Source organism: Dipodomys merriami, unplaced genomic scaffold, assembly GCF_024711535.1.
Source record: "Dipodomys merriami isolate MVZ:Mamm:240054 unplaced genomic scaffold, mDipMer1.0.p SCAF_120, whole genome shotgun sequence".
NCBI lineage: Eukaryota > Metazoa > Chordata > Mammalia > Rodentia > Heteromyidae > Dipodomys > Dipodomys merriami.
The window spans coordinates 1,334,605-1,354,934 of NW_027202494.1; the positions used below are offsets into that span (position 1 = coordinate 1,334,605).

Below are 20,330 nucleotides of genomic sequence, written 5' to 3' on the forward strand. Positions count from 1 at the left end.
ATGGCTCCATAGGGAGCCAACTGCGGATGCACAGAGAAGTTTCTAAATAATGTGTTGGCAAAGAACAGAGCTGATGAGGGCCCGAGAGAGCTGTGCTTTCTTCCTCTGCTTTCCGCTGCCCGCTTGCCATAAGAGACTCCTGAAGATAAGTGCACAGCCCTGTCTTTTCTAGGACCTGCCTCCTGGGCCATGAAGCCCAGCCAAGGCACACAGGTGAGAAGAGAGAGGACTGAGGGGCAGAGAATGGACAGTCTACCCAGCCGTGCCCAGTGCTGACAGGAGTAGCATGCAAGGCCCGGAGCTGCACAATGGGCATGGTGGCAAAGGTGCCACGGCACCTGCCTCGCTCGTGAGCAGAGGTCTGGGGGAGTGTGAGGAATGGGGTCCAGAGGAGGGGGCCTCGGGGCTCTCTGCGCAGCTGCCCTCTGCGCGGGGCAGGCTGCGCCCCCCGGGGAGCTGGCATCGCTGGTCTGGGGTGAAGCCCAGCTCAGATGCCCTTTGCAACCTCCCACGCGCCTCTCCGTGCCAGCGAGATGGGCTGGGGGCCGCCTCAGTGCCCCCTGGGAGAGGGGGGCCTGGAGCAGGAGGCAGTACCTACCCTCCCGAGAAGACCTTCTCCACGTAGCCGCGCATGAACTCCCGGAGTGCCAGGCTCTCTGCGTCGGGGGCGGACTCGGCGCTCTGGGTGGAGGAGAAGGACTCGTTGGAGGAGGAGCGGCGGTCCTGGCCCCAGGATGGGTGCGAGGGTGACTCGCCCATGTCGTTCTCACTGTCTGCGGACTCCGTGGCCTCGCTCTCCGACGCATCGTCTCCCAGGGAGCTGTCCCTGTCCTGCGCGGCAGGGGGTGCTGCCTGCAGAGAAGGGGAGGTGGGCAGCTCCGTCCCAAAGTCGATCAGCGAGCCCACAGGGACCTCGGGGGCTTCCATGGCGGGTGGGCTGCTGCGGAGGCCGGGAGCCCGCGGAGCGCCTTCCTGCCCAGTCAATGCCAGCTGCCTGCGCCGCGGTGGTGCCTTGAGAGGCGCAGGCCGCCAAGGCCAGCTCCTGTGCTGCGGCTCGGTGGCCCTAAGGCATCTGGAAGAGCAACACGACACATAAACAACCGTCTCCACAAGGGGCCTCTCCTCCCCACGGGCAGCCACGCACAGAGAATGACACGGTGAGTCACACTGCCCACGAGGACAGTAATCGGGGTGCCGCTCCCTTGGTACGCTGTTAGACCCGCTAGGAGGCAGGCGCGCCCGAGACTCTCATTAGAGACATGAGCCAGCCCACTCCCAACAGCCAGCCGCGCAGCCCATTCAGAGCCCTGCACCTGCCATTCCCCTGCTTCGTGAAAACGCCAGCCCGGCCGGCAGGGAAGACGGCCGGCGAGGCTCGGAGGCTGGGAAGCGGCCACGTCTCACTCTGAGGGCGCCCCTCTCTTTGGTTCTTCCAGCTTCTCGGGTGCTTACCACACCCACGGCTCCTGGCCTGGCGTCCCCATCCGGACCTGCAGCCACCCACTCAGGGGACAGTGGCCCTCCCGTCCCCGTCCCCATTCCTTCATCTGAGGCTCCTTTCCCAACATCTTCCCCAAGCCCATGCCAGAATTTGGCTCACCCCCCATGCCTCGGCTCACGTCCTGTTTCGTGAAGCGGCTTCCCGCCACGCCTGTTCACACGGAGTCCCCTCCCTGGCATTTCATGTAGACTCCGGAGTAAAGCGCTCCACATGTGCTGGGGATGGAGGGCCCGAGGTGACGTGCTGGCTATGAGGAGGGGCGCGGGGCGCGGGCACGAAGCGCCAGGCATGGAGCCCCGCGCTCAGCTGTGCTCTGCTGAGAGACAGCACGTCTCTACCGCGGCTCTGAGTGCCACCCACCTTCTCATCTCAGAAGAAACCAAGATAACCGGCCGCAGAAAGGAGAGGGAAGACAGAAGGAGAGCTCAGGTCCAAAGGGGAAGAGGTTGGCACCGTGAGCAGATGCAGTAGAGTGACGTACCGACAGGTATCTGAGCACAAAGAACGTGGGGCAGGAGGCCAGGGCTGGCTCGGGGTGCGCGTCTGCACCCCTGGAGACACGCAGACCACAGGCACTGTGGCACGCGGGTTGTCAATGGTACTTGTTTCAGCTTTAAGGACAGAAAGACCTCAGCCTGCACTGCGTGATTGGTGGACTGGCCAATGCCGAATCCCCTATCCTAACCATCTCGAGGTTGCTGTCTTTTAAAGCAAAATCAAATCAATACCCAAAATGTATCAATAATAACCACACGGCTCAACGAGTCCTTGCAGGACACAGAAGGTCAGTAGCACTCCAGACCCTCCCAGGAGAGGAGCTGGAGGGGTGTCTGGGGTGAGCCCAGGCGGCAGCAGGATGCCCGGCCCCTGCATCTAGGAAGCGCTGGAGCAGCCCCTTTGGTAAGGGCAGAGCAAGGGCCAAGGGAAAGAGCCCTCTGGGAGGTAGTGTAGGCGGCAGGGGTAACCACTTTTCTGGGCAGGAAGGATAGCAAGGCTTAGATCTGAGAACCCAGACAATGTGGAAAATTCCTCTATACCAACGGGCACTCTGAGGCTCCATCTACACCCATATTCGTTCTCGGGAGTTGAATCAATAAAATGCTGATAGAGGATGTCGGGAATTGTAAACCAAGAGTGACAGAAGAAATTACAACCAAGACCAGAAAGGTTCTGGAGAGCCCAGCCATGAAGGGGCGAGTCTGTAAGATGCCTCTTGATCTGGGATCTGCAGGGGAGACAGGTTCCTCCCCTTACACATCCTCCCTTGACTCAGCTCTTCACGGAAGGCTCCGGAAGTCCTACTTTACCACATTCCCCCAAAATAGAAGTATCTAAGAGTTCAGCAACCCTGGGGCGGGAAACCAGGGAGGGAGAGGGAGGGAACAGAATCCCAGGAACCCCTCCCAGCCTGAGCCTCCTGGCCCTGAGTCTTTCCACAGCTGGGTGTGCCCCAGCTTTCAATCTACACAGGTGAGCTCCGGTGGAGGGGGCGGTCCAAGGGACTGCGGGGCGGTGACCCCTGCTATGCCAAACGTCCAGCTCACAGCCAGGCCCCCTCAGTGAATGAACAGCTGTGGTTGTCTAACAAGAGGACACAGCCAACAGTTCGGGCAGCTGGATGCAATCTGGACCGACTGCCGTGGCCCTCTGTCCTTCTGGGTGATTGGGCAAAGGCTTTAGTGCAGAGGGAGCGCCTGCCGTCACTGGTCTGATGGATCTGGGGATAGTACCCTCTCCAGGGAACCCACCAGGGTCAGGGGTGGAAGCGGATGAGCAGCCATTCTCTTCGGGACTGGGGCTCTGTCCTGGCAGCCTGAGTCATGTGCAGAGCACACGTGTCCCTGTGGGAGGAGAGCTCCGGGGCCTCTGTGGTGCCGGGACCCGGGCAGCCGCAGCCAGCCCTCTTGTATAACGCCACCGGCGTCCATCACCGCCTACGCGGGCCACCGGTCACGCTGGCTGGCGGGCAGGCAGGCACTCTGCCCTGTGGGGCTGGCCAGAGCTACCCATGCAGCAGGGAGGGTGGCCGCCATTCCATAGGAGCCTCAGGGAGCCTGGCAGATGCTAACCCGTCCTCCAAATAGCCACCTGGGCCTGACTTCCCAGCCAGTCCAAAACCCGCCCCTCGCCGCGCAGCAGGCCAAGAGGAGAGCCCTGAGCGTGGTCAGTGTCCTTCCCTGGTGTGGGCCCTGGGCCCCTTGTGGCCTTCTAAAGTCCTCCCTAACGTTGAAATACGATCAACAACATCACGGAAGCATCCCTACTCACTCTGTCCGAAAGTGGTCACCCAAACATGCTCAGACACCTTTGCCATATTTTTTGGGGGGGGGGGTCCAGTCGTGGGGCTTGAACTCTGGGCCTGAGCACTGTCCCTCAGCTCTTCAGCTCAAGGCTAGCGCTCTACCACTTGAGCCACAGTGCCACTTCCTCCTTTTTTCTTTTTGCTTATGTGGTGCTGAGGAATCGAACCCAGGGCCTCATGCATGCAAGGCAAGCACTCTACCACTGAGCCACCTTCCCAGCCCCTTTGCCATATTTATAAGAGCTACAAGCTGAGAGAGTATGCACCAGGAAGAATGCGATGTAAATGTTGCTACGTTAATTCTGCCACTTGAAATAGGAAGGTGAGCATAGCGTGAGGAATGTTCATGTCTAATGGAAATGCAGCTCCCCTGGGAAGGCAGGGAGCAAGTCGGCCGCACTCCTGCGACTTCCTCCGGCTTGGCTTCACCCGGCTCTGGGAAGAGCGCTGAAGCCCCCACCTTCCGGTTTCCTCGCAGTTCTCAGCAAGTCCACATCACTCATCTTGTCGTCAAATGTGGCTTTCACGCCTAGCAGACGGTGCAGCGTGGCTGTGGCCGCCCCTGAGGACAGAGGGCCTGCGGGCCCAGTGCAGGCGGCGGCCTGCCACCCGGGCCGGGGGAGACAGCCCAGCGTGGGAACTGGCATCAGCAGGGCAGGGGGGCCGCGCCACGCCCACCCGTGGAGCAGGCGTGGAGCCGAGGGGTCTCATACAGGGGCCACCTGCCCACAGCCTCCCTCTGGTCATCTCTGTTCTGCCCTCTTGTGCCCCGTGCTGTCTCCAGGGAACGGGAGCATGGAGGGGAGCATGGAACATGGAATGGAGGGAGAGCACTGAGGGGAGCACCGAGGGGAGCATGGGGGGGGAGCACGGAGGAGAGGTGGAGGGGTTGTGTCCACAGGAGGACACTGATACAACGTTCCACAAACAACAGCCAAATAAACACTCCTCTCAAGAACACCACACCATTGCTGGGTTGTGACGCAAATTTAAAACAACTGAAACCATGCTCCTACCATGATGGAATCCCACTGGAAGCCAGCCACAGAAACCTAATGGGAAAATCCCCCAGCAGGCGAAACCAAACCCACGTCATCATGGCCCAGTGGCGGACAAGGGCAACTCGAGGCAAACCAGCAAGCATGCAGCCTGGATGGAGGAGACGGCTCACGAATGCCTCAGGATGGGACTGGACGGCTGGAGAGGACGCGCCCCCCTCCACAAGGCCACGCATCTCAGCACTGCTCACCACGGCTGAGCTGACCTTGAGTGCTTGGCTGAGGTTGGGTGTGTTAGACTTTGCCACTGCAGAAATAGCACTTTAAAATCTCCCTGTCTATTCTGGGCTTTTAGGAAGGAAATGGCTGTGCACTGCCCCCCACTCCCTGGGAGGGAATAAGGCCACCTCCTGGAGGACAGAGTATCTCCAGCTTCTATTTGGAACTGTGCGTGGGAGAATTGAAGTCCTGCAGAGTTAATCACACGACATATAACACAACCCCTGCCCCCCACTTCTGGGTGCACATCTGTCTAAGAGATGTGAAAATGGATTCACCAAAAGTCTGTACACCCGGGGGGGAGACACAGACCTAGACACAGACACAGAAACGGAAGTGGTTTGGTGGGTAGTAGTGATTAAATGTGCTCCCAAATAGCCCACATGTACTGCATGTTAACTGGGGTATGGAGAGGAAGGCAGGTGGAGCTGAGTGTCTAAACACAGAAGGTTCCTCCATCTTTGGGAGGAGGCTCTAGAGGCCCAGACTCCTCAGCTGCACAGGTGGCTGCTCAGCCGCCTGGCCCCGTGGCCCCCGCGCCCCTCCCTCCCCTCCCCAGGGCTCCCCGAGTGCCAGCCCCTCCTGACAAGCGGGTCGGGAGCCTGGTCCTTTGAGTGGATGAGTCACCTCCATCTCTGCCGCCAGCGGGCCTCCAAGGGGGACACCTGCCTCCAAATGGCCGCCCTCCTCCGCAGTGCGTGTCCGTGGGCACTCCGTAAGGACACGGGCGAGGCTGGAGCGAGGAGGCAGGGCCGCACTCCTGGCTGCTACGCTAGGCTCCCTGCAGGCTGTGGGGCGGGGAGCATTGGCTTACATGGGCAAGGATAAGTTAAACGGAGCTCTGTCTCTTCTCTTCCTCTGTCTACAGAGAATGCTCTGGATCAGGCAAGCTTGGTGGTTGTAAAATAAACAGGGTAAGAAAGCATCACATGTAAAAGGCACTACAGACACAAGGGGGAAGGCGTGAGGAGGGAGGGCCTGGCCGCCCACCTGGCCCTCTGTGGGGCATCAGGTGGCCGGGCCTAACTGCACCTCCTCACCCGGGCAGCCAGGCTCGGCCGCATCTGGGGCACACCTGGCCTGATTCCGGGAGGACACACAATGCCCTGCTGCCCGCCCCATCTCCCTTTGAGCCCCACCGTGAGTGACCAGTACCCCACGCAACACCAGAGCAGTGACCGTCCATGGCCTTGTGCAGCCGGAGCAGGCCTGGAGGAGATGGGCGGGGAGGTGCTGGTGCTACACAAGTTGTGGCGTGAAGCTCCCTGCCACAGGAGGCCCCGCCCGGCCCCAGGCTGATTTGGCATGGCAGAGGCTGTGGGAGGGAGGGAGTCTCTCTGGAAAGAGGAGGGGGAGTGTTTCTAGAGCTGCGGGGACAGCAGGGTCTCAGGCCTCCCCCTGCTTCTGAGTCACCTCCCTGAGCGCTGAGACCTGCCCCGCACGCAGCGCAGTGGGAGACGGGAGACGGAGACGTGGCCGCCCTTCCTGCTCTACACCCACTTCGCCCAGGGGGCCCCGCCCTCCCACACTGAAACTGCCCACCCTTGGGCAAGCGCCAGGCCCGGAGACCTGGAGCAACCACAAGGAAGGGCTTCCTTCTGCCCGGCCCGCTGAGGCTTTCCAGAAGTAAGGTAGGAGAACAGCTTATTCTCTCAGACATCTCCTCCCTCAGCCCAGGGCAGAGCAGCCCAGCCAACCAGGAGAAAGCGGCCCAGCCGGCCAGGTAAGCGAGCCCTCATCTTCGCAGGGAGACGCCCTGGCAGGAGAGCAGCCGCACTAAAGCCAGCCTCTCCCCACGGGCCCGAGGCCAGTGGCAGGCACACAAGGATGCACAGGAAGACCCAGGAAAGAGGCCCTGGCTCTGATGTCAGCATGCTTGGTCCTGGGCCCTCATTTTGTTTATGCTTTTCTTGGTGTGATCACTCGCCATGAATCATTTACATCCTATGCCGGACAATGTATTCCAGCTTGAATGTAAGACTCGAAAAATGTGCTTAGGGGGCTGGGAAGCTGGCTCAGTGGTAGAGTGCTTGCCTTGCATGCCTGAGGCCCTGGGTTCGATTCCCCAGCACCACATAAGCAAAAAGGAAAAAAGCTGGAAGTGGCCCTGTGGCTCAAGTGGTAGAGCATTAGCCTTGAGCTGAAGAGCTGAGGGACAGCGCCCAGGCCCAGAGTTCAAGCCACGACCGGACCCAAAAAAAAGAAAAAAAAAGAAAAATGTGCTTAGGGAAGTAGAATGTCCCCAAATCCAATATGGAGGAAAGTGTTGGCCACATGGCTCCTGCTGGTGCTTCACCTATCAGACTAGAGCACAGAGGAGTGGATAAAAAGGTGAGCGTGAGGGATGGAGAGATGAAGCGAAGGAAGGAAGGAGGGATAATGGAGGGAGAGAGAGAAGGAGAGAAGGGGAGGGGGAGGGAGGGAGAGAGAAAGAGAGATAAAGATTGAGAGATAGTAGGAGAGGAGATAGAAATGGAGAGAGAGATCTGGGTGCTGGTGACTCATGCCTGTAATCCTAGCTACTCAGGAGGCTGAGATCTGAGGATCAGGGTTCAAAGCCAGCCCGGGCAGGAAAGTCTGTGAAACTCTTATCTCCAATTAACCATCAGAAAACCAGAACTGGCACTGTGGCTCAAGAGGCAGAATGCTTGCCTTGAGCTGAGTTCAAGCCCCATGACCAACAGAAAGAAAGAAAAAAAAAGAAAGAAAGAAAGAAAGAAAGAAAAAGAAAGAAGGGAGGGAGGGAGGAAGAGAGAGAGAAGGGGGAGAGAGAGAGGGAGGGAGGAAGAAACAGGAAAAGGAAATAGAGACATATACGCTGAGATAGAAAGCAGAGAGACACACGAAAGATAAGAGTAAGAGACACATGGAGACAGAGGGATAGAGAGAAAATGAGTGCCTCGCTGTGCGCCCTGAGGCTACTTAGAGTGGTCTGAGGTGTGAAATGAGAGGCCTCCTCTAGTTACAAGTCAGAATCTGCTATAGTGCCCCAGCTGGTCTTCAAGTCCTGGGTTCAAGGGATCCTTCCCCATCAGCCTCCTGAGGAGCTAGGATTACAATTTCCTTTATTAAATATGGCAATGATTGTACAGAACTTATTATAGAGGTTAGATGTAATCATGCTTTAAAATGTTTTTTTTTTTTTCCCTCCACTGAAACTCACATGTGCAAACAAGAATAGCATCTTGAGACACCTCAAGGAGGCCTTGTGAAACACACCGGCAACCTCAGCGTGCTGCGCTAAGACCTGCAGACACCCCAATGCTGCCTCAGCTGGTGGCGGAGGGGGAGGGGGCAGGCGTGGGGGGGGAGTTAGTACAGGCTGGCTTTTCCAGCCAGGTAAGCATTGCTGGCACACACACACATCTTAGCAATCACACAGTCACACAGTCGTGTGGGCCCACTACATACCCGGCTCTCAGCCACTGGCTGCCGCTAATCTGATTGACTTTTCCAGGAATGTGAGCCAAATCTCCTAGCACCCAGCCTAGGGATGAGGAAACCTTAAGGCTTAGAAGGATAAATAGTTGTCTAAAGCCACAAAGCTAAAGCAGAAGTCTAGACAAAGCTGGTAGAGCAGATTCCACAGTCTGGCTCTCTCCAATCATGAATAATGCGATGGTGTGGACCTGCTTGGTATGTCCCCAAGGGTCCACCATGTTAAGATCTCAGGATGGAGAATTGGGGGAAGGGTGTGCTCCAGAGGGGATGGGGCCTAATGAGAGGCCCCTAGGTGGTTGGGACACACTCTCAGAAGGGACTGTGGGACCTGCTCGTCCTCTTTCTGCTCGGGGTCAGTGGGATCATTGCTCCTTCCTACCTGTTTTCACTATGTGATGTAGCTCCCAGAGACCAAGCCAGAGGTGCCCAGCTTGGGATAAGTAAACCTTTTCTGTTTAGGTAGTTGCCTCCAGCATTTTGCTGTAGTAACACAAGCTGGCTAATACAGTAAAGGACCCTCCAAATCACTGCAGTATACGGGGGTGCGCTAATTCTCCCTGTACCACCTGTGGCAAGGACTCCAGCTCAGGGCTTCCTGTTGGAAACGGTGGAGCAACACCTGACTTCAGAAAGCCAGTAGTTATCCAAAGCAATGGAAGACGTTTATCTAGTTCTCACTCTGAGAGTCTGGCAAATGTGGAGCTTGGAGAGTTGGCGGGCACTCTCATATTCTCTGTCTGTCTCTGTCTCTGTCTCTCTCTCTCTCTCTCTCTCACACACATACACACACACATACACTGCTACAGAAGTTACTCCTGAATGAATGCAGTAGCTGTGAAGGTGTAAAGGATGCGTGGGACAGAGCGGCTGAGTGCTGGCTGTCTCTGCAACTTCTCAAACACAGCTCTGGGTTGCTAGTGCTGGCCTCCAGGGAAGGGGCGGGGCTCGGTGGGAGCCCAGGGAGGACAGGGACAGCATACAGGAAAGGCACAGGCTGCAGGGACATTTCCTGATGGGACAGGGAGCCCAGAGCAGGAAGTGACCGTGAGGCCGGCTTCACAGTGGCTGCATCTGGAGCCCTTCCTTCCACGCACCATGTCACCAACCAGGCGGGTTCAGGGCCACTCTTGCACTGGGCTGGCTTGTCACTTCTGCTCCACGGTGACAAGTGGCTCCCTACCAATTACCCTTTCTCCTCAGTTCACTCATCTGACAGGTTTTGATGGACCCCTTGCTGGGATACAAGAGGAGCCTCTGGCCTTCACTTCCCAAATGCCAGCTGCAGGGAGACCCACACGGCACCGTCAGAGCCCGGTGACGAGGTGTGCTGGAATTCTGGATGCAGATGCCACTGGCGGCCAGGCCCAGGAAGACGAGCTCTGCCTGGGAGACCTGAAAGGACCCGCGGCGGTGGCAAGCCTGACGGCAGCCCGAGCGTGCCCGTCAGACAAGGGCAGGTATTCCAGACAGCGAAGACGGACGGCACGAGTCAGCAGGCGTGAGGTGGCTCGTGAGCCCCGCACAGCTACGCAGCAGATCTGCACAGGCCTGGCAGGAGGAAAGTACTGCCCGGTCTAGCACGCTCCCCTCCACATGGAGCTGTCCCCAACCCTTACACGGGAAACACACTGTCAGCACCTTTCTACCCCTGCGGAAGGCAAAGTGGAGTTCTCTTGTTTGCATATAACAAGATGATTTTTTTTCTAGTTCTGGAACCCAGGGCCGCTCCACAGTGTGGCCAGGACTAAATGTGGTCATGAGCCATAATGAGGTTCAACCCTGCCTCTCCCAGAGCAGAGAGGACATGGGACTAGTTCTCCTACCTTCATGGACGCCCCATTCCCTATGCAGCACCCATGTTCAAATAAATCATTATGGGGGGGAGGCTTAGGTTTGACTTTATTTGGTTCTCATCTCTTCTCCTTCCTCTGCTCTCGTTCCCCTCCCTCCTCCTCCTCCTTGTATGGGAGACAGGATCCAGGGCCTCTCACATGCGCGGCAAGCACTCTACCACTTGAGCTACATCCCTAGTTCTTGAGTATTTGATTTTTGAGGCAAAGTCTAACTTTGCTGGAGCTGGCCTTGAACTCATGATCCTCCTGCCTCTGCCTCCTGAGAGGCCAGGATTCCAGGCATGACCACCATTCATGGCTCTTTACCCTACTCACATTTTCTATTTAGCATCAATTAGTTGTATTAGAGGGGTTCACTGTGGTATGTGTAGACCAGGGTCTGCTTGGCTGCACGCAGGGGGCTTCCCCCCTTTCCTGGAGGCCCCACCCGGCTCAAGCATATCACAGCAGCCCCCAAGCACATTTGCACTGGCACGCCCCCTCCGCCACGGCTTGCTGTTTCCAGCCCTTTCCCCCAGCTCACTGGCTGAGTCACCACCCTGAGTCACGCCTGGCCATGATGAAAAGGCCAGGAAAATGTCTCTGGCACACCTGCTGGGAAAGGGAGTTGCTGATGACCTGGTCTGCCCAGGGGCAGCTGCCCCGAGTGGGGGCAGTAACAAAGGGAAAAACAACCCCCTTCCTCTCTTTGCCATTTCCCTCTGCCTTTGTGGGCAGCTCCCCCACAATGCAATGGGGCTTGAAGCCCTGAGGACAGAGCAGGCTTTGCTTTCCACTGCGCTAGTTTTGTGTGTGTGTGTGTGATGGGCCCCAGAGCAGATGGGCCTGCGTGGGTGTGATATGGGCTGCAAGGGGAGCTAGGGCCAGCTCCTGGAACAGAAAGGACATTTATGTTAAATGAGCACAACTTAAATAAAGTCTGAGTTGAATGTGGTAGCACACACCTGTAATCCTAGCACTGGGGAGGCTGAGGCAGGGGTATCATTGGGTTCAAGGTCAGTCCAGGCTACACAGTGAAACCTCACCTCAAAAAACAAACCACCAGCCAGGCGCTGGTGGCTCACACATAATCCTAGCTACTCAGGAGGCTGAGATCTGAAGATCACAATTCAAAGCCAGCCCAGGCAGTAAAGTCCATAAGACTCTTATCTCCAATAAACCACTAGAAAACCAGAAGTGGCCCTGTAGCTCAAGCAGCAGAGTGCTCACCTTGAGCTGAAGAGCACAAGGACAGTGCCCAAGCCCAGAGTTCAAGCCCCACAACCGACAAAACAAAAAACAAAAAAACCACCAAATAAGTTCTGCAGTGGAGCCCATGAAGATGTCCGGAGGGGCCGGGCCTCGGATGCACACCCCACAGCCAATGGTGTGCCTACAACAGGTGGCAGGAGGGGACAGAAGGCTCCACAGAGATAAAGAAAACCACCTGATGGACAGGAGTAAAGACTGGTCCTGGGAGGACATCGATGACCAAACGTGAGTGCATCACAAAGGGGCTCACCACGTTCACACAAAAACCCCAGGGCGCAGGAGGGAAGGACTGCTGACTTCGAGGGGCTTCTTTTAGGGATGACAAAATGTTCTAAAATTAGATTGTGATGGTGGTCATACTGCTCAGTAAAGTCTGTATAAGTCATTGAGTCACACACTTGAAATGAGTAAATTTACAACATGTAAATTGTGCACAGTACACCATACTGCAAGAGGAGAGAAAAGATCAACAAAGCAGGAAGGGATGCCCGAGATCCACACAGAGCAAGAGGAATGCTCAGAGTCCACACCCAGAGAGGGGTACTCCAGTACCTCCAAAGACATTGCTAGACCTTGAAGTTGGAAGGTGTTACGGGTTGAACTGGGTCCCCTCCCCAAAAGATATGAAGCCTGACCCCTAGAACCAAAGAACTAAACTTCTTTGCAAAGAGGGACATTGATTGGTAAAGATGAGCACCCCCCACCCCCGCCCCAGGAGGATGGCCTTATATCCACTAGGCCTGGTGCCCTTAGAAGAGAGGGCACAGGAGAAGACAGCCACAGGACCTCAGAAGAGGGCCTGGAGTGCCAAAGCACAAAGGAAGGAACCTCCAGGATTGCCAACAAGAACCAGAGGCTGAGAGACACAACCTGCTCCCTTTGAGCCCAGAAAGGAACCATCCCTGCCCACAGCTTGACTCTAGACTTCTGCACTCCAGAACTGTGTTTAGAATGACCGTGTGTGGTACCAGTTACCAGGACACTAATACAGACAATCACTTAGTTGCCCATCCACCTACCATGTGCACTGGCCCCCCATGGCCAGCCGGCATCTGCGGTCTCTCGTAGAAAGCCCACTCTGGCTGACTGCTCCAGTAATGCTTCCCACTCTGACAAGAGCTGCCTGTCCTAAACATCAACTCTTTAGCAAATAGTTATTGAGCGCCTACTGTTACAGGCCCCATTGATGCGGTAACAAACGGGGAACAGATATTAAAGCATTTTCAAACAAGATAATTTCTGATTCTGTGATGAAGAAAATGAATTATTGCAATTTGATAGGAGTGAGGGAATGGGGGGGCAGAGGGAAAAAGAATTATCACTCTCATAGTTAGGGAAGTCTCACTGAAGATGTGACTCTGAAGCAGTGCTCTGAGTGACAGACAAGGAGATGGCCATGGGGGAATGTGGTAGGAGGGACAGCCCGTTCAAAGGCCAGGTGCCAGAGAGCCAGGAAGGCTCAAGGCCCAGAGAGGTGGGGCCTGTGTGTGAGAGTGGTAACTGCTGAGCTGGAAAGACAGGGGAGGTTGGTGTGCGCCTGTACAGTTACCTCACCAACCAAGGCAGATTCTGACGTTTGTCCAAGAGCACCGAGGTGCTGGCAGAGAGACTGCGGGATGATCTAGTTCAGATCGGAACCTTTCTGTCGGGAACGGTCGTCCTTTGCTTATCGGGGCCTTAACAACAGCCCCAAACTTTCTGCCAACCCCCAATCCCTCAGCACCACAGCAACTTCTCAAGACTGCACCCGGCGTTCTCCTACGTCCATCACCCAGTGCGGTGTCCAGAACGGAATGTGATGTCCCAAGAGCAGTGCCTCTGGGAGCCTTTCCTCCCAGATCTGTGCTTCTAACCATGTGTCAGAGAGTGCCCGGCCTTTCATTCCTCTTTGAACCACTGGCTTGCTGAAATGCATGGCAGAGAGCCCACCACCACCACCACCACCACCACCACTACCTAAGTCCTTGCTATATTACCCTGAGCTAGAGAATGGAGTAAAAGGTTGCTCCATCCTAGTGAGAACAAGTGTGCTGGGGGTGAGGGGTGTAAAGAGGAGGGAGAAAGTGCCACCTTAATCCTCACAACACCAAGTATAAAATACCCATGCACACAAACACAGCTACTGGGCACTAGCACCTGTGGTTTCACAACATTTCTCTGCCGGGTGGAGACCAAGGAGAACCATGAGAGTGAGTATCCCTGGACCAGCCTTGTCCTCTTGCAACACACAGCTGAAGGCACCTGGACTATTTGCAACATCAGACACTTGAGCAAAAGACATTATTTGTAATCATACTTCCTACTAGATTTCTCAAAAACCATAAACAAATCTGAGTAGAGGAAGTGCAGAAGACACAGCCGTGCTGGCCAGCCTGCTGTCAGCAGGGCAGGGATGGGAGAGGGCGCTCACAGCCCTGTCAGGACGCGTAATCCAACCACACAAATCCCACGCCCCCTGTGGGGGGCAGGATTCCACATCTAGTGTTGACAGTGAGGTTTAACACCTTGCTTCACCCTGGGCCAGTCAGCCTCGGCTTCCTCGTACATCTGGGACACAGGGGGGTAACAGCACCTGTCACTTCCAAGTTTATGGTGGAGCTGCATTAAGAGCTGGTGTTGAAATCACCTTTGCAGGGATTACAGGTGTGAACCATCATGCCCAGCTTTGATATTTCTTTTAACCTGGTTGTTTTCCGAGCAGGAGAAAGGAAGGGAAAGGGAGAGAGTCAGGCACAGGGTGTATCTCATCCACCCTAAAGCTTCCCCCTAAACAAATCGGAGCAATTTGGGGCTACCGTAAATCAATTTGCCTCTGAAGAAACGAGGTGACTGTCACCGGAGAGAACCCCCTCTCGTGCCTGTGAAGACTCCCCAACTTACGGAATGTTGTTAGCAAATTCTTTGTAAGTTGTGATTCATTCAGATCACTGGGTGATCTGAATTGGAGCGTCCCCCTCCTCTTTAACCGACAGGACACGTGCCCTCGAAAAGGAACTGCAAAAGGCAATGCACAGGCCGGTCCCTGGCCATTAACTTCCCCGCTTTTCCCCCTTTTCATTGAACGGATCTCAACAGCCTCTGACCCGGACTTCAAAGGAATAAGCACTCCCATTTCTGACCCCTCTGGCCTCTCTGAACAATGGTGGATGGACACTTGGAAGGACTGCTCGCTGGCTGGCGCGATCCAGTCCCTCCCTCCCTCCTCCTCATCTGCCTGGCCGCTCTCGCTCGGTCTGTCTCTGCAAACTGCTCAGCTGGGCGGTGAGCATCTCTCTCCTGGCCGCCCAGCTTTGGGGCTCTAATCCGGTGAATCAGAAGCGTTAGCCTCTGGTTACTGGGCGGGATGCGCCTGGCTGGGCGGCTCGGCCGGGCCCGGGCTCGCCTGCAGGAGGGAGCTCCTGGGGGGGGGGTCCCCGGGCCGGCCGGAGGCCCGCTCCTGCCCCGCCGCGGGCCTGTCCCCCCTCCCCCGGGCGCGGGGCGCGGGGCGCGGCGGGCCGCCGCACGGCCTCCCCCTGGCCGGGGCCCCGGAGGCCGGGGGGGGGGGGGCCTGGGAGAGCTGCGCCCCCGTCCTGCGCCCGCGCCCCTCCCGCGCTCCCGCCCCCCCAGAGCGTGGGGTCAGGGGTCAGCCCGGCGCCGGCGGGCTCCACCTCCCGCCCGCCGGGACGCGGCGACCCCGGCCCCGCCGCCGGCCCCCGCGCTGCCATCTGTCACCTCGCAGACAGCTCCCGCCCGGGTCCTCGCGGCTCCGGCTGCCCCTGCCCGCCCCTTCGCGGGCCCTCGGGTCTCACCGCGGGTGAGGACGGCCGCTGTGGACCGGGCGGCGGGCTGGCGGGCCGGCGGGCGCCGTGGGGCGCGCGGCGGCGGCTCCTGCGCTCCGCTCTGCTCCGCGAGCAGCCGGGTCCTTCCGAGGCCGCGTCTCCAGCCGTCAGTCAGCCGGGCGCGCCCGCCCCCTCCCGTCCGCGCAGGCGCGAGCGCGCCCCGCCCCTCCCGGCGTCACGTGACGGCTGCACCTGCTCGCGGAGGCCGGCGCCAGAAGCGGGGGCTCCAGGCCGGGTTCTGGCTGCCTCCCGGCTCGGGGCCGCCGCCTACAAGGCCTGGGCGCCGTTCCCGCCTGGCGTCGCGGGGTCCCGGGGTATGCTCGACGGCTAGCATGCCTGTGGGCGGGCGGGTGACTCAGTCCCCCTGCAGCGGGAGGTCTGGGATCTTCTCCTGAACACTGCACTCTAAACATGATGCCAGGCCACCGAGTTCCATTTAAACAAAGTTAACCATGGACACGCCCTCTCTGGCAGCTCCTTGGAAGAGAGCAGAGAAGCAGACATCTCTCCAGGGGGCTTTGGCAAAGTACAGACTGAGTCCTGACACGGAGTGTTGCTACCCTTCTGTTCGCCCAGTGAGCCCCTTCCCACAGCTTGGCAGCTCCCTGCCTAGACAGCACTAGGCCCACTAGTAATGACAGTAAACAATCAGCCTCCAGCCCCCTTTGCCTTGGGATGGCACTCCTCTGGGGCAGCCACTACCCTCGAAGGCGGCAAGAGCCCCTTAGAGTGACCTCCAGGCCAGGGCAGCTGCAGGACCCTCATCTACTACTTGGGCAGCAGCCATAGATCCTTGTCCACCATGATGAAGCCCCTGGTCCTTACATCCACACCAGGGTCTCCGCCTCCTAGTCCCTTCTAGCCCCTCCTAAGCCTCCTAGGTTATACAGGTCATCTCAGACAATAGCTGGCACTTCTCACTTCTCTTTTGTGAGATGGGGTCTTGCTGGTCCCTTTGCTGGCAATAAACCTTTCTTTGTTCTTTGTGCCTGGATGTCTGCATGGCTTTCTGGCAAAGTCTAATTTATTCTAACACCATCAATCTCCTAAAGACATGTCCACATAATAACCACCCTCTGGAAGGCTCCTCAAAGGGTTCCTCATTAGGCCTCCCTCCCAACCGAGCCTCACAACTTTCTTTTATGGCTTATCTTTCACTTTTTTGGGGGGGTCCGGTCGTGGGGCCTGAACTCTGGGCCTGGGCACTGTCCCTCAGCTCTTCAGCTCAAGGCTAGCGCTCTACCACCTGAGCCACAGCACCACTTCTGGCTTTTTTCTTATGGGGTGCTGAGGAATCAAACCCAGGGCCTCATGCATGCAAGGCAAGCGCTCTACCACTGAGCCACCTTCCCAGCCTCCTTTCACTTTCAAATAGGTTTATCCCATCTTTTAAAATTTTTTTAAAAAGCCATATCCATAGTAATGCTCCCACAAAGTGTTCCTGCATTGGCCTCCTTTAAAGAGAGCTGAGGGTATCCTATCTGGAATAGAGCTGCTGAGTGTCATTGCAGTGATAAAGCTGTGGAAGGATTGGAGTTTCGCTGCTCAGAGAAAAGACATCTTTGAGTAGGAGTGAGCATCTACCCTGGCTGGGGAGCAGAAATGGTGGCGCCCCCAAAAGATGACTTGAACTATGTGGACTTGTTTGGAAAAGTTTACAATGTACAAATGAAATTGGGAGTTGGGCAAAGGTTTTGGGATCTCCAGCCTCATAGCTGCTTCTTAGTTCCTTCCAGATTTGCTGAGCCAACTGGATGTGGCCATTGGAGGAGAAGCTGGGTCTGGCACCTGGGTGTGGGCTGGGGAGGGGAAGGCTGTAAGGCAGTCCTCATTTCCTTATGTGGACACGAAGGCTAAGTGGCTTCTGCAGGGTGCCGCCCTGAGTCAGACAGCATGCAGTACCACCGTGCAGACGTGTGAGGACAGAGGAAGATCATGTTGCCGTGACTCAGTCAGGCATAGGTCGGGCTCCTGAAGCCCCAAACTCCACACAACCAACAGCTCAAGTACTGAAAACAAAACATGCGCGCAGTGAAGGTCAGATTTGGATTGTTTGAGGGACACACATGGCATATGCCTTCCCACCTCATAACAGGTTTCCTGACCTTGCCAGAGTGTATTATACAGTGGCAGATGTCACGGTCATTTCTAAAAAGGAAAAAAGAGTTCTGCAAACCACAGGCCACTGAACTTGCTATTGGGCCGGGGAAATATTCAGGGCAGATGACTCATGAGAAATATTTGTGACCCCTCCAAAGAGGAAGCATCAGTGACAAAAAACATGTTGACCTTCTCTGCTACTGGGGAAACAAAAGTTATAGCCAGGCAAACATGGGGGAGTTCTGTCTCTGGACCCCAAAGGGAACTTATCATGACTCAGTTCTAAATGATAATCCAAATTAAGTTGGTCTACATAACAAGTTTGGGGCTGGCCCAGCAGCTGGGGGCACACAAAATGTCACTAGAACTTGTCTCTATTCCTGTCTTCATAGCCTTGCTGCATTGGCTTTGTACTCAGACTTTTTTTTTTTTGGTGCCAGTCCTGGGGCTTGAACTTAGGGCCTGGGTAATGTCCCTTAGCGTTTTCTGCTCAAGGCTGGTGCTCTTCCACTTGAGCGACAGCTCTACTCCCAGCCTTTTTTTTTTTTGGGTCCGGTCATGGGGCCTGAACTCTGGGCCTGGGCACTGTCCCTCAGCTCTTCAGCTCAAGGCTAGCGCTCTACCACTTGAGCCACAACACCACTTCCGGCTTTTTTCTTTTTGCTTATGTGGTGCTGAAGAATCGAACCCAGGGCCTTGAGCATGCAAGGCAAGCGCTCTACCACTGAGCCACCTTCTCAGCCCCTCTACTCCCAGCCTTTTGGTAGCTAATTGGATCAGAATCTCATAGACTTCTCTGTCCAGGCTAGCTTTCAACCATGAGCCTCAGATCTCAGCCTCTTGCATAAGCCCCTGGGGTCTGGCTAAAACCTGATACTTTACAGGGGCATGGCATGGCGTTCTACGGGTGAGTCCAGTACTTTATTTATCATGCTCTTGCTGGTGGGCATGGGGGTGAGTCTGACCTGCAGCCTTGCAAAGGTGCTGTTCCAAGTCCTCAGCACACGAGCTGCACACACAGAGGGGTCTATCTGCACGGAAACGCCTTGGAGAAATTACAGGCCAAAAGGATGGTGCACTGAAGTTTTTGCCATTCCTATTACTGACTTGGTCTGCAAAGTGCTGAAAACCGCATGATTGTACCACGTTGGTCTGCCTTACCAGGTGCGAGGTGGCACTGCCCCTTGCCTTGGATTTGCAAACACTCTTGCTCCTCTGAATGTGCTCTTCCCACTGTTTGCATGGAATGTTGGTGGCGGTGGGCTGGTTCCTGGGTGAACCAGGTCCTGCAGGCTCAGCATTGCTTGAGGGGTGGACATGCCCTCCCCCCATCAGAAGGAAGGTTCTCTGCCCTTCAGTCCCCAGTGAAATCACGGAAGGGCAAAACATTGTTCAACCACAGTCTTCAAACAGGAAAGAACCTAAGAAATCAAGTCTAATCTCCTATTTCAGAGGCTTTTTGTTGTTGCTTTTCTTCCTTCTTTTTGTAATGCTGAGACTTAGAGAGGGAAATGACAAACAGATCATACTTTAATTCTATTGAGAAACACAGTCTTGATAAGAGCTAATCTGATACCACCCTATTACACACACACACACACACACACACACACACACACACACACACACACTTTTGTTGTTTGTCATGGGGCTTGAAATATGGGCCTGAGCAATGTCATGATGTCCCTCAGTTCTTCAGCTAAAAGTGAGTGCTCCACCACTTGAGCTACAGAGCCATTTCTGGTTTTCTGGTGGTTTATTCGAGATAAGTTTCATGGTCTTTCTTGCCTGGGCTGGCGTTGAACTGTGAACTGCAGATCTCAGCCTCCTGAGTAGCTAGGATTATAAGTGTGAGCCACCAGAGCCTGACATATTTTCTTTTTAAGATGTGATCTCATTACAAGGCCCAGGTTGGCCTCAAAATGGAAATTATCTAGCCTCAGACTCTGAGACCTGTGAACCTAGCAGGCACCACCAAACCAAGTGGATCTGGTTCAATTTTTTTTTTCAATAATGGAATTTGAACTCAGACTTCAAGCCTACTAGCCAAGTGCTCTACCATTTGAGCTATTCTCTATTTATTTAATTAATTTATTTACTTTTTTGTCAGTCATGGGGCCTGAACTCTGGCCTGGGCGCTGTCCCTCAGCTCTCAGCCAAGGCTAGTGCTCCACCACTTGAGCCAAAACACCACTTCTGGCTTTTTCTGCTTATGTGATGCTGAGGAATCGAATGCAGGGCCTCATGCATGCAAGGCAAGCACTCTACCCCGGAGCCACCTTCCCAGCCCCTGAGCTATTCTCTAGTCCTTCTGCTATACCAATTTTTTTTTCCTGATAGCCATGCTAGCTTTGACCCAGTGGGCCTCAGGTCTCCATTCTCCTACTTCTGCCTCCAAATTACAGGCATGTTACAACTGTGTGCCACCACACCCAACCCCCAGCACTCTAATGAAGGATTTATTGTGCCATTTTCTTCAGTGAGGGTACAATTTTAAAGTTATAAGACCTACCCTAGGAAATAAAAACAGAGGCAACTTAAACCCCAGTGGGGACTGATAAGAAAATTCTGAGAAGCCTTACGTTTAGTTAAAGGAGCAGAGGAAGACGGAGAGGAAGAGAGATATGCAAGGTTAATCAGTTAACAGCTTTGGGTGGAAAACAAACAAAAGCTGGGTGTGGTGGTACACCTCCATAATCCCAGCACAAGGTTAAGGCAGGTGGATGCCCAGTTAAGAGGCTGGTTTAGGGTACAGAACAAGACTGTCTCAAGTTGCCCCTGCTCCAT

General features: G+C 55.6%; 1 protein-coding gene across 3 annotated transcripts in view; it reads right to left on the reverse strand.

Annotated features, from left to right (window-relative positions):
• The window catches only part of LOC138823524 (uncharacterized protein KIAA0513), a 28,618-nt gene extending 13,090 nt beyond the window's left edge, over nt 1-15,528 (reverse strand). For 2 of the 3 annotated variants that reach the window (XM_070016897.1, XM_070016896.1), the window contains exon 1: nt 599-1,072. In XM_070016897.1, the coding sequence (XP_069872998.1) occupies nt 599-927 (329 nt within the window). In that variant the 5' untranslated portion in view covers nt 928-1,072. Of the gene's footprint in view, nt 1-598; nt 1,073-15,413 lie in introns of those variants that run through there. The other variant, XM_070016898.1, reaches the window with a different exon arrangement.
• Nucleotides 15,529-20,330: the final 4,802 nt, after the last annotated feature.